Raw genomic sequence first — 15,023 nt, 5'->3', positions numbered from 1 at the left:
CTCTGACACAGTCTCTCAATGTAACTCTATGGGAGAGCCGGAGCGCTGCACTTGGCAATCTCCCGCTCTCACATAGAGCTGCATTGATGGGGCGGGGCAGATGCCGCTTAGTCCGGTGGTCGAACACACCCCATTCAGGAGGATAGCTGGGGCCCCGTATGGTCAGAGATTCTCCTGGCCTCTAGAGCCTACAGACAAGAAGCTGCCTGCAGCCTAGAAGATAGAAAAGAAGAAGCTGCCTGCAGCCTAGAAGATAGAAAAGAAGAAGCTGCCTGCAGCCTAGAAGATAGAAAAGAAGAAGCTGCCTGCAGCCTAGAAGATAGAAAAGAAGAAGCTGGTGACTGCGGGGGAGCTGGAAGACGGTGAACATGTTTTTATTTATTTTTTTATCTTGGTAAGGGGGGACATTAACAGGGAAAACTACCTACTGAGGGCTATCAAAAGGGGAAAAAAACTACATACTGGAGGCCTGTATCCTGCCATACTAACTACTTGGGGCATATATACTAGGGAAACTACCTACTAAAGGCACATAAACACTGGGTAACAACCTACAGGGGCACCAAAAAATACTTACTTGGGTACCCACTGAATATATTAGAGAAACAACCTACTGAGACATTTCTATACTGAGAAACGACATACTGGGGGAATAAATGGGATCAGTTCACCATCATAATAAAGAAATCTTCATGGCTCGAGGAAAGTAGCATGAAATAGAAGCCTGGAGGAGATACATCTAATCCGCCTCAAAGCCAGCAAACAAAGTAAATGTAATCAGTTAAAATTACATACTGGGAGACCTGCCTACCTACTGGAACAACCTACCTATTCCCAACACATTTACCCACTTTACTGTGTGGGACACCAAAGGTGCATTAATACTTTTTGAAGCACTATAGATGGGGGAAGGGTAAAGAGGGTGCTGAAAAAGCGCAGAGACTAAGATGTTTGTCCAGCAGGTTCTGTAGAGATGAGTTGTAGCTGGAAGAAATCGTCTAGGTGGTCTGGGCCGGATGGGAACATAAAAGGGAAAGTGACTGACTCTGAGAAGATGTCACATGTGAGTCACTGGATGTTACTGCCCTGTAATCATTTATATGGTCTTCAGAGAATGTGTAGAACTGGGATCTACTGTACGACTGCATGAAGGAATATTGGTCTGCGTATAGTCTTTTGTTCATACATTTCGTAGTGGCCAAGCTGGATTACTACAGCTTAAAGGGTACCTCTCATCAAATAAACTTTTGATATATTTTAGATTAATGAATGCTGAATAACTTTCCAATAGCATGTTAATGAAAAATATGCTTCTTTCTATTGTATTTTTCCCAATCAGTCCTTTCATCAAGCATTTCTGACTCATGCTGCAGTCCTAAACACTCAGAGCTGCTAGCCTGCTTTGTTCACAGCCAAACAGGCTGTGAACAAAGCAGGCTGGCAGCTCTGAGTGTTCTCCTTTGTGAACAAAGCAGACTGGCAGCTCGTAGTGTTTAGGACTCCAGCATGAGTCTGAAATGCTTGCTGCCAGGACTGGTAGGGAGACCCCTAGTGGTCATTTCTTCAAAGTGGAAAATTAAATAGAAAGAAGCATATTTTTTAATAACATGCAATTGTAAAGTTATTCTGCATACATTAATCTATAATATATCAAACGATTTTTGATGAGAGGTACCCTTTAACTTCCATCAAAGTCTATAAGAGCTGAGCTGCAGTAACTCAGAGCAGCCACTACACAATGTACGGAGTACATTTGGCCCCACAGCTCTGGCAAATAGGTGATTGGTGATGTTCTGGTGTAGGCACTTCACCTATCTGATACTGGTGTCCATGAAAAACACATTGAAGAAATGAATCTGTATAGAAGCTCAGACCTAAATACAACATAATGATATTGAATGACATGAATATGTCTTCCAGAATAGAAATCACTGCAAAAGATGAGCAAACTGAGACAAAAAGGAGAAAAACAAAAACACATATAGTCATGCAAAAAATCTTATTGCTTACAAAAAAATAATCTAGTTTTATGTTGTGTTAACAGTATAATTACAGCTATGACAGTAACTCGACCTACGCCCAATGAGATTGCCTACAGCCCCAGACTTGTTACACATATATTTAGAAGAAACACCAAAATAAATGGTAGATTACTATCTGGCTCTTAAGGGTAGTTTATGACTAACCTATAATGCACTGCCAGTTATATAGCATCAATGGCTTCTGTTCTGTGGACGATGATGTATTATTCTTAACGCATACAATCTACTAGGATCCTCTCTGATTATTATTCTGAATAAAGAATATGATTATGTCATGCAGTAATAGTTCCTATGAACATTCTTTCAGTTGATTTTCATTATGTAAATGGCCTTTAAATGGCAGAAGGTAAGATCAGCTATGACCTCTGCATCTAACCCATTCCCTTGTTTTCCTTGTATTCCGCACAATGATCAATTTGATATACTCTTTGCATGTACGTGTACCTCAAATGACCGATTCAAGAAAAAAAAAAAACACAAAAACTGTTGTTATTATTACTGAATTGACTATGAAATTTGTGATATAGATATAGGTTCTCTGCTCCGTGCAGCTGGTGAACGGGGGTGCTGCAGGAGAGATCGCGGGGGTCCCAAGTGGTGGGACCCCTGCGATCAGACATTCATTCCCCACAATGGGGATTGCAATTGCGGGGGAGAAGCAGAGCTGACAGCTTCCATCCCCCTGCCCCACAAGCGTGATGTCCCTACATGAGGTAATGATTGATATGTGACCCGCGGACGCAGCTCTGCTTCTCCCCCCGCAAGCACGATCCCCCGGGGGAAGAAGCAGAGCTACGCCCACGGGTCACATATCAATCATTCCCCGATGTGGGGGCATCGTGCTTGTGGGGGGGGGGGGGAGAAGCTGTAAGCAAGCGCAATTCCATAGTGGGGAATGAATGCTGTGGGAGCAAAACACATACTGAAGAGAACGATGTTACACACACAGTATAGGTGGTCATGTGACATGCGCACATCACCCCTGTTCATCCCCCTGTCACCCATGTTCACCCCTCTTACCACATCCTTGTCACTCATGTCCACCCCCTATTCACCCCTGTCCCCCCCTGTTACAACCTTGTCACTCCTGTTCAGCCCTCTGTCACCCCCTACACCACCTGTCACCCATGTACACTCTTCTACACCCATCTGTCACCAATGTACACCCCTCTTCACCCATCTGTCACCAATGTACACCCCTCTACACCTATCTGTCACCAATGTACACCCCTCTACACCCATCTGTCACCTCCTACGATCCTGTCACCCATGTACACTCCTCTACACCCCTCTGCCACCAATGTACACCCCTCTACATCCATCTGTCACCTCCTACGATCCTGTCACCCATGTACACTCCTCTACACCCCTCTGCCACCAATGTACACCCCTCTACACCCATCTGTCACCCCCTACGATCCTGTCACCCATGTACACTCCTCTACACCCCTCTGCCACCAATGTACACTCCTCTACACCCCTCTGTCACCAATGTACACTCCTCTACATCCCTCTGCCTCCCATGTACACTCTTCTACACCCATCTGTCACCCATGTACATGTGGTAGCCCAATAATGGAGATGTTACCCCGTACCCTTGCTGTCCTGTCAGGCAGCCTTCTTCAGTGTCCCCAGGGCCCCTTGCACCTGTTCCCCGCCCCCTGTACATATGTTCTGCAGTGTAATCTATTATAAAATGTGTTGTATCTTTAAGAGTAATGTCATGTGATTGTTACCCAGGAGGTACCAGTGACCAGGTGATCCCAAGACTGACCTATGGGCTCTCTGCTAGTCTCCCCCATGTAAGCCCTGGGTGGAGCTAGCTTCGGTCTTCTTGCTCTCGAGGAGGCTTAAAGCTCTTGCTTCCTGAGGTCCAGTGCAGTCGCCTAGTGTGTGTGTCCAGAGTGTTGGAGGCCTCAAAGTCAAGTCCTGCAGCCACCATCAATTCAAGTAAGCTAAAGTCACAGTTTTATGAGTCGAGTCAAGTCAGTCCTTGTCATCTGTCAAGTCAGCGTGGTCTGCATTCAATTGTCCAGTCCTACTACGTCTCAGCAAGCCCTTAAGGTCTCTGCATCAATGGTCACCTCCTTGGGCCCTGGCTGAACTGAATAGACTTTACCAACTGTCTACCCTCAGTAAAGCTACCGTTGTCCATAACTTGGCATTAGAGTCTTTATTGTCCCCGTGTCTAGCCCAGGATACAGCGGTATACCTTCGGGAGGTTTTAGGCTAAACCACACCCTGTCATCACAAATACAAGGGGTTCTGCCCTCATCACACCCCGCTTCCACATACACTATTCTACACCCCTCTGCCACCTTTCTACACCCCTCTGTTACCCCTTTACACCTATACGCCCCAGGGAAATCTGGAGGCTGATGCTGGAAAAGTGCGAGCCTAATAGGTTTGTTTTGCAGGTTTAACGGTAAAGAATTGTGGCTGGAAGAAATAGTCATGATGGCCCGGACCAGAAGGAGATGAAAAGGGAACGACGCTGATTAGAGAAGACGTCATTTGTGAGTTGCTGTGTAGCAGCACTGTAATCTACATACCCACAGATAAATAGATGTTGTGCATTGTGGCTTCTTCCCCCCCCCCCCCCCCCCTTTTTTTTTTTTCTTTGCTCCTCAACTTTGGTAGGGGTGCCCGAACCAAAATAGATTGGGAAACACTGACATATACATACAATTTTCCTGTTTCCATCCTGCCCACCAGAATGCCACAGCATTAGAAATCAAAGCTTTAGAAAGATGCTTTACGGCAGTCACGTGGACCATAGGCTTTATTTTCTAATATAATCTGAATATCGATCGTAAAATGCTAAGTTAGAAAAAACATTAGTGAAATTTCTAAAACAAATATATGATTAACATAAATATTTGATTTAACCCTTAAGGATACAGCCCATTTTGGCCTTGCATTTTAGTTTTTTCATTGTTTTAGGGACAATAGCTCTTTTATTTTCCATCCGTGACCCATATGAGGGCTTGATTTTCTGCATGACCAGTTTTACTTTGTAATGAAACCTTTAATTTTACCATAAAATGTATGGCACAATGAAAAAATTATTATCTGTGGCGCAAAATTTAAAAGAAATTCCCAATTTTTGGATTTAAATTTTGGGATTAAAACGATACCCATGTTTACATGCTTTTTTTTTATTTTTATTATTGTATTGCTTTAAAAAAAAAAAAAAGTCAAACTTATTTTGTTAAACAAAAGCATGCTTAAAATTGGCCTTTTCTGATCCCCCTATAACTTTCCTATCTTTCCGTATATAGGGTTCTGTGATCTGTAGTTTTTATCGTACCACTTTTGGGTTATATGTGACTTCTTGGTCACTTTTTATTTCATTTTTTCTCGGATGTGATGTGACTGCAAATCACTAATTTTAACATTAATATTATATTTTAATAATTTTACATTTCTGTAGCGGAGATACCAAAGTTTATTTTGTTTTACTTTTTTTTTTATTTGTAAAATGGGAAAATATGGTCCTAAAATTATTTTTTTTTACTTTTTTATTTTTTAGGGGGACTATTAATAGCAATCTTATGACTTCTTATACTGTTCAGTGTTATGCATAGGCATATCCCTGATCAGTGATATACGCAATCTACTTCTAAAGTCTGCCAGATGGCAGACTATAGAAGAAGACCGCCAGAGCTGGTATAGTGCCGTATTTTGCTGTGGATTGTGTTACATGACTCAGCCCTTTTCAGCTCCATTGGCTGGCACGTGCACACCCGCCCCCTACCATTGGTTCCTGGGGGATTGTGTGTGTATGTCACGTGACCACAAATATGCTGTCTCAAACACTGTTCCCTTCAGTGTGAGTTTGGCTACCACAGCAGGAGGATGTCTCCTCCTGTGATAGCTGAAGCGCTGCGGCTGCAATGTTATTCGTGCTGTGGCTGTAATGTAATTGATTCCCCACTATGGGGACCGTGCGCCCGCGGGAGGGATCTCAGCGCTGCGGCAGACATTACATTCATTCACCGCTATAGGGACCATGCGTCCGCGAGTGTCATAAGCTGAGGCCAGCGGCTGGCATCTTATACAGTCCCCGCTGCGGCTGACATGTGACACTCTCCCCGCTATGGGGACCATGCGCCCGCAGGTGTCATTAGCTGAGTGTAGCAGCTGTCATTTCATACAGATTCCCCCGTGCACGGTCCCCATAGCAGGGAATCAATTACATTACAGTAGCAGCAGCGGCTGCGATTTGCCTATCACAAAAGGAGACATCCTCTTGCTATGGTAGCCGAACTCACACTGAAGGGAACGGTGTTTGAGACCGCCAATGGAGCTGTCTTAGTCCAGCATTGGAAAGTGCTGAGTCATGTAACACATTCCATGGCAAAACACAAAATTTGGCACTACACCGGCCAGAAGCAAGTGAGAGGAGCTCTGGCTGCCATCTTTACTCATCGGACCGTGCAATTGCACTGTGGGTGGTCTGATGAGTCCCTCAGAGCCCCACAGATACTTCAGATGATGTGATCAATGCTTGATAATGGTATCTGAAGTGTTAATGGTGGATATCAGCGTGGTCACTGATGTCCGCCACAATCCATGAAGTCCCAGCTGCTGATAACAACAGCCATCTGTGTCAAGAGACGCGGAGATCGCAGAAACCTCCCCCTCGCCTACGTACATGTATGTCACTGTGCGTTAAGTACCAGGGCATAGGTATGTTCAAGCGTTGTTTGTCCTCTTTTAGATGATAAAGCTGCTTTCCAAAGTGGTTAGATCCCTATAGCACTGGTCATAGAGGGATCAGTATTTATACTAATACTGCATTGCATTGGACTTGCCCTTAATAAAAGTCCTGTTTAAATCAGGGCCATAGTGACTACCTTGTTAAAAGGGACACACACCAATACAATACTTAAATGTTACAAATCTTAATGTCCTGAAGGTGACAGATCAAACCCAATCAGCAGCTTTTTGTGAACTTGGCAGAGTTACACCGGCCATGATTCAAGCTTGTAGAAATTGGATTGTTAGCTTGACTGATCATTATACATTGTCCATGCTATAAAAAGCCTACTATTAACATCAAACTGACCCAGCCAAGCCAAATGATGAGGGAATGCAGGTTATGGGGGTGACCATCTTTAAATAATCCCGGAAAGTTACAGTATATGATCGTCAATCAGTAATTTATTAAATATTTTTTAACTAAAATGAAGGCCAATGACTGTAAAATGTAATTCTACGAATGTCTTTGTCTATGGTTCTCTTGGGCCAAGAGCCTGTCATGGCAAAACAATGACATGTCAGTCTATAGTTCAGCTCTGAAGCCATTCACTCTATAGCATTTCTATTGATAGGTACTTTCTGTAAGACGTGACAGTCCATCAGTCAAATGGCAAAGCATCAGGAAAAAAGGAAAGGATAGAAATGAATTAACTTGATAGAAACAGTATGACTTGCAGGGACATATGTTTGTGAAATAACAATATAACAGCAATATTACTATCGGATGCAAGAATTCCTGTTTAAAGTTGTCCACTTTGGGCAATGTCTTCTTGTTAGAAGTAAGCATTCCTGCTCCACTGCTGAGATCCACAGTGATGAACTGTAAAGGTGCCATACACCTAAAGACAGCCATATATTCAGCAGCTTTGGCTGAATGTCTAAGGTGTATGGTGGCCTCCCAACTACCCATTGGCAAACGATGTTGGTGAAGGGAAGAATAGGGCATGTTGGATTTTTCCACCTGACCCTATTGTTCAGAAAGTTTCATTCCCATAGAAAACACATGCACGTTTGGCGGTGTATGGGGAGGTCAGGAGAGATAACTGTCGACCAAACAAGTGTTCATCAGGCACTGATATGTGTCCTAACACATCCAAGAAATGTATCTCATGCATATATATGTAGCACTAATAGCACAATGAGATTTAAAACTTAGCTTTTAATGATAGGTAATAAAAAGCTCAGAAAACAAAGAAAAAAAGAAAAACAGGGGTATTTATTCAATAAACATACATAGCGGCCACCATCTTAGTGTCCACACTAAGCAGTGTCCCCATATAGCCACATACTGTAAAAATTGCTGCTCCTCTGAACAAGGACCTGATCATTGCATAATGCCCAGGATATCACATATGGCAGCAGAAATTATATTGCACATCTACTATTGCACAGTTCATAGAGATATTCCACAAATCTTGTTGCACATTTCATGGGAATATTACACATTTAATAAATGCACTTAGGATGTATATTGCATTGTATCATTAAGATGTGCCATTTGCAAAGAAAACCCATTCCAGTGTAACAATGTGCATAGTGGGGGCTATACAACAAACAAAAACCTGTGGTCCCGAACTTGCTTCATTCATGTATTCGGGTGGCTACTTCTTAGCTCCTATATTCAGATTCAGTTTAGATTCGACGCGTTTCCCGCTGTTGGGTTCATCAGGAATCTTAGTTTTAACAGTGTTAGTTTTGCATAGGTAGTTGCTTGCTGTAGCAGCAATGTGGCGTAGCAATGGGGAGCCCATGCGCACCCCAGCTACGCCAATCTATATTTAGGTTTCTGGGAAGACCCAAGGGTCTCGACTGAGGAGATGTCTCTATGGACCGGATCCCTTAATTTATGGATCCGGTAAATAGATGACGTCTTCCTGATATGGACGTCATCAGAAGAGTCCTTAATGGAATTTGTCGCCAAGTTAAATAAAAATGACATGGACCTTAAGTTTACATATACTATCATTAAACAAGAATTTATATTCTTGGATCTAAAGATCTGGATTGCGAGTAACCAAGAGATCCTTACTACCATTTACTGAAAAGAGACAGCCACGAATGCCCTGCTTCAGTGGGGGAGCTGTCACCCACCTCTGCTGAAGCGGGGTATTCCAACTGGTCAATACTTGCGAGTGTGGCGCAATTGCTCCACACTGGAGGAATTTAAGAAAAAAGCTTCAGAATTATGCAAGCGCCATAAAAATAGAGAGTATCCATATAGAACATTCAAAAAAGCATATACAAGAGCCCTAATGAATAACAGGAACAACCTGCTGTCCCCCTAAAAAAGTGAGCAAAAACAAGAACTCCCTAGACGTATAGGGACATATGATGAGAAAGCTGTTGAGGTTCGTAAAATCATTTTGTCCTTTTGGGACATTCTCAAGCCCAATACTATGATCACTAATTTGATCCTGACTCCCCCTCTATAACATACAGATGCAGGGGGAAAATCTTAAAGACCCCCTCCCATAGACTTGCATTGAGGGGGTGGGATGTGATGTAATAAGTGGGGCTATGACATCACAAGCTCACGGCTCCAGCTTTCAGAACGGTTTGTTACAAACGCTGAGCAGCGGAGTACCCCGTTAAGTTCATTCCCCAAACTTTCTGCTTCCTTATTCCAACATTTCACAATAAGGTCCAGTGACCTTACACTAGTAATGCTCCAATAGTTATCTGGTATCAGGCCCATCTTATTAGCATTCCTAATGTAACAGGTCTTGTGATATAGAATGACTGCTCACTCTGAAGCCTACTATCAGTACAGTCAGGCCTTTACCTTCAGGGTGCTATGTATCTGCAGATTCACTTTTTATGACCGAGGCATAACAAGAGATACATACTGTCTCCATAAGTCAAATCTGCATTCCAGAACCGAAAAATACAGAGAGAGAAAGAGATAAGCTGTGCACAGGAATGTAACAGATCCCCTCAGGTCATAATTCAATGAAACTAAAATCCTCAAAATGTTTAATAAAGAGAGGATTTCATGCATCCCTCAATGGATTCAGCCATCTCAGCATTTAGGGAAAATCTATGTGGCAGAGCTCTATGGGTATTAATATTGTTCTATTAAAATTATGTAGTATCCTTGAGCAGCTCTAAAGATGTCTGGATGCTGTATAGATCGCTCACAGATTTCTATTCATATTATCACCTGACATGTCACTATAATGTGACACAATCATATTCGCTGAATTTGTCACAGAAATGGGTCATCCAGCACCTAAAAAAAGTTTATACAGTATTTAGCTGGGGACATCATGAAAATAATACATTATTATTATTAATAATAAAATAATAGTTATAATAAAAAAAAGACATACTCCTTTACCTGGGTCCCCAGCAGCTCCCGATGCGACGTGATCCAGTCCCTCACTTGTCACGTTTCAGATTTCTGAGATGTACTTGTCTTGGCAGTGACGGCCTTCCCCTCTAATCACTAACTGCAGAAGTGTCCTGCCTCAGTTGGGGACTGGCTGTGTGGGCCATGATTGCTGAGACAAGTCCATCTCGGAAGTAACAGAGAGATGAGTTGGGGACCGGATCACTTCACACTGGGAGCAGCAGGGAACCCAGGTTGGTAAGTATGTATCTTTTTTTTAAATTATTTTAATGCCAACCAAAGCCAAATATTAACTTTTTTGGTGCCCAGATATTCTGCTAGAAACTTTTTAGTTAGAATGTGGTTAACGTAGAAGCGCCCCTATTTATTATTTGCCATTTAGAATACTGGTGTCTTCTAATGTGAAACAGGATCCTTGCCCCTTTTTAAAGTCTCGTTGATTAATGGAACTTTGCCTGTGGATTCTGCTGAAAGAACAACCATGTCCATTCTTTCGGCAGAACTAGGATCCAAAATTTGAAAGTGTAAACTGAGCAGCAGCCTTCCATTGCTTTTAATGGGAGGTTGCTACCAGCAGAATCTGCACTGAACATTTTTGTCAAATTTGGAAAATACACGGGCTGTCAGCCTCATGCTTCCAGAATGTGGCGACCAATCAGTGTACAAGCTTGCTGGCAGGCTTGTGCGCTGAATGGCCGGCGCATTCCAGCTGCATGCAGCCAACAGCCCATGTGTTTTTCTCCTTACCACCGTAGATCAGCTAGATGCTGGTGCTCTTTTCTGCTATGGTAGGCTCAACACAGCCATTCATTACAGTCATATTTATGGATACCGTGTAACACTACATTCCAAAACAAATGTAGTAATAAATAGCCCCTTCTTAAAAGATGACCAGGTGATATATGACCATATTGAGTGTCAGTCAGTTTCCTACTAACAAAACTCAGAACTGCAGCACATAAGTTTTTATAGACAGAATTTTTTTTAAAGAAAATCTGTTTTTAATATTTTGCTTCACACGACAATTATGATTGAAAAAAAAATCTAAGTTGAAAATGTATCTAATCTATAATATTTATAGTGAATAAACATTTCATTGATTTGATCGATCAGTTTTGGTACTACAGGTGCAACAATTATCACAACATTTAGTAAATAATGTCAGACTATTTAAATTCCTGCAGTCATGTGGCAGTGGAGGGTCCCAGTAATCTGACACTCACCCATCTAACATTCATCACCTATCTACAAATATTTTTGGCTGGAATACTCCATTGAGTCCTGGGTGTCTCCCGATGTCCCATCAATGGGCTACCATTACTGTGACCACAACTTTTCAGCACTGACAGGGAGTAGTCTAGTGCAGCTTTGAGTGGTTTTAGTGCAGCACTGCAGTTACAGTACACTATGGACTGCAGGGGCAAAGAAAGACTATTATTGAAGGAGGTCAGAAATGTACTTACTTTCCAGCATTGTGTACAGAAGAGAAACCGCCTGCTGCAGACTGTAATACTTCTCCATTTCCAAAGCCGATATCCTGATAATCTCTGGGGAAGCCATGTCAATTGGTCAGTGAGGATGCAGTGTGGTACCAGGTGGGGCAGGGTCAGTGCAGGATTGCCCCCATAGCATACTGCAATGTCTCATGGATGGGCCCCTGATGTTTGTGTGCGTTGACTGTGATTAGGTGGAAATCCTAGTACAACTTCCCAGGGAGACCACTTGTAGTACCTGTCCCAAATAGAAATCAACTGAGCTTCTGAAAGGGCCACAAGCCAATGGGCATCCAGCGAAACAGCTCCCAGCACATCACATGTACTAAGGTGCAGTGATACTGCAGATCTGTCAGTGCCTGATAAAACAGGAATCCACACTGTGCCAACCAAGCCAAATGCAGATGTCCTCATCCAGCAAACAGTCCCCTCTCTTCAAGGACCCATTATGTACCAAAGCCTCTCCGGCATAGAATGTGACAGCGGCAGCTATTTGAGTCCATGCAAGTTGATCACATCAGTGTTAATGATAGCTGTGTGCAGTCAGAGCTCAAGTTCACTCCTCCCTCCCTGTAGTTTCTCCAGCCCAGAACCTACTATAATAGCTGCTAACTTCCCCATGGCAGCCAATCAGCTGGGCCCCTGGCACTAGAAACAGGAATAATGTACACAGGACAGGGCTGTGTTACATATAAAGTCTGGAATGTGACACCACCGCTGCTGCTGCTGCTGCTGCCTCACTGGGTTTCTGTCTTATACCTATATACCGGAGCTAAGAAGAATACAGATGCACATGTTTTCTTAATGGAATAAAACAAGTCCGCATTTCCTCTATCAGAGTAGAATGGTGATAACTAATCGGGACAACGGAAATGGTTCTTGACACCCTTCAGCAAATACTGAAAATTCCGTGATGTTACTTGGCTACACTGTAGTAATATTCATTGAACTGACCTCAAAGAATCCAGAAAGGCCAAAACTGCACAAGAATCAGGTTTTTGAATGATCAAATACTGTTTTACAGATTTTATTGTGTGTATATTTTGAAATAAAACAAACAGTAAAAGAAGATAAAAAAAACATTTGAAAAACGACATTTGCAGATTAGTTAGCTAGAATTAAAGGGGTATTCCGGGCAAAAACATTATAGGGGATAAGATGTCCGATCACGGGGGGCCCACTGCGGAGACCCCCGCGATCTCCCTGCAGGGAGAATGCGGGTGCTGAATCTCCAGTTTTGGAAACCTCCACGTTTCTGGGACTGGGGACGTGACATCACACCACGCCCCCTCCATTCATGTCTATGGGAGGGGGCGTGACGGCCGTCACGCCCCCTCCCATAGACATGAATGGAGGGGGTGTGGCATGAAGTCACGTCCCCAGTCCCTGAAATAGAGTTTTCCGAAACATAGAATGCGGGTGCTGCAGGGAGATCACGGGGGTCCCAGCGGTGGGCTCCCCGCGATCGGACATCTTATCCCCTATCCTTTGGATAGGGGATAAAATGTTTTTGCCCGGAATATCCCTTTAAGTTTCTTGTGGGGGAAAAAGTAGTCAGGTTTAGACACTTTCTATACTCTAGTTCCAAAAACCACACACTACCTATCCACCTCTCCACATACATGTCTCTGGCACTTACCTGCTGACATTCTTTTGTTCTGGAAGAAGCAATAAATAAGTGACTTCTGTTTATGCCAATTAATCTCTGGCAAAAAAAATAAGAAAGTTACATGATATCATTGAATTGCAAAACCAACAAAACTGCAAAAAAGGAAGAAAAAAAGGCACATAACCATGACTTAAGGCATTAAACACAGCCTTAAAAGAAGTATCACACCCACAGCATATAAAGCCTGCTTATCCTTTGTATATACACTTTCCAATATCATTTATGAATCGCTCAAGGCACTCAAGATCCCTTCTTGCAGTCATTCCATACAAGCCTTTATTATGTACTTTCTGGAGTTAAAAAAGGCCAAAATGTTCATGTGATCTCTCTGCTCAGGCTGCTTCCTTGTAATATTCCTAATGATGTAAAACTTTACAGGTCTATACTGTATATGGTGGTTGCCGGCTGTATCTTACAGTTAAAACGTGCCTCCAAATAGCAGAATCGGACTGAATTCCAAACCAAGTAGTTGAACCTTCCAAATGTCATAATCAATAACAGTAATGACAGGTACAGAATGAATTGACAGGTCCAATCAGCAACACAATTGCAGGGTACTAATCAATGACCTTGGCAGCAATTTGACAGTTCACTGCCACCATACAATCGTATCCCTCCCTTTCCCATTTTTCAAATAAAAGCATTTAAAGAGGTACTCCGGCACTTAGACATCTTATCCCCTATCCAAAGGATAGGGGATAAGATGTCTGATCGCGGGGGTCCCGCCGCTGGGGACTCCCGTGATCTTGCACACTGCAATCCGTTAAAATCAGTCCCCGGAGCGCGTTCGCTCCAGGTCTGATTACTGCCGATCACGGGGCCAGAGCGTTGTGATGTCAAGGCTCCGCCCCGTGTGACATCACGCCCCGCCCCTCAAGGCAAGCCTATGGGAGGGGGCGTGACATCTGTCTCACCCCCTTCCATAGGCTTGCATTGAGGGGGGTGGAGCGTGACGTCACACGGGGCAGAGTGTCACATCACACGGGGTGGGGCCTTTACATCACAACGCTCCGACCCCGTGATCGACAGTAATCAGACCCGGAGCGAACACACTACGCGGACTGATTTTAACGGGGTGCGGCATGCAAGATCACGGGGTCCCCAGCGGCGGGACCCCCGCGATCAGGCATCTTATCCCGTATCCTTTGCAAAGCAAAACTGACGGCTCTCCTCAGCTGAATGCTTACACCTGCGCCTGGAATGGCCGGCAGTGTTCCCGGTTCACAGTAGTACAGAGAAAGGAAGGAATTTCCAGCGCGGGATGAATGCAACAGGTTCTTTATTATGGATCACATGGAATACACATGTAACACCAACGCGTTTCGGGTCAAGCTGGACCCTTAGTCATGGCATGTCAGCTTTATAATAAGAACAAGCTTAAATAGTACAAAAATATGGTCACGTGTATGTGACATCACAAAGTTAAAAACTCATACAAAAACATGGAAAGAACACACATTTAGAGACATGGAAAACATGGAAATGGATGAGTCTAATTCAAAAACGTCCAAAACCATCTCGAATATATTCGAAATGCCCACAGGCATATAAAATACCTGTAAGCATTCGAAAACATACAATATCAATGGCAATAAAAATAACCACAAAGAAATAGAGTAATTTGAACAAGGGGCTGTTGAACAGAGAAGCCACACATAGAAAATTAATATGTCAAAATTAAATCATGTCTTAAATTCATTCCTAAA

At 43.2% G+C, this 15,023-nt stretch overlaps 1 protein-coding gene across 1 annotated transcript in view; it reads right to left on the bottom strand.

The window, feature by feature from the left end:
* The window catches only part of MCF2 (MCF.2 cell line derived transforming sequence), a 154,321-nt gene extending 142,146 nt beyond the window's left edge, over positions 1 to 12,175 (bottom strand). Inside the window, exon 1 of the mRNA XM_056538222.1 lies at positions 11,619 to 12,175. Coding sequence (XP_056394197.1) covers positions 11,619 to 11,715 — 97 coding nt within the window. The 5' untranslated portion in view covers positions 11,716 to 12,175. The remainder of the gene's footprint in view (positions 1 to 11,618) is intronic.
* Between the last annotated feature and the right edge of the window lie 2,848 nt (positions 12,176 to 15,023).

This window comes from Hyla sarda, chromosome 9, assembly GCF_029499605.1.
Source record: "Hyla sarda isolate aHylSar1 chromosome 9, aHylSar1.hap1, whole genome shotgun sequence".
Classification (NCBI taxonomy): domain Eukaryota; kingdom Metazoa; phylum Chordata; class Amphibia; order Anura; family Hylidae; genus Hyla; species Hyla sarda.
This window is presented reverse-complemented; position numbering and strand designations above follow the sequence as displayed.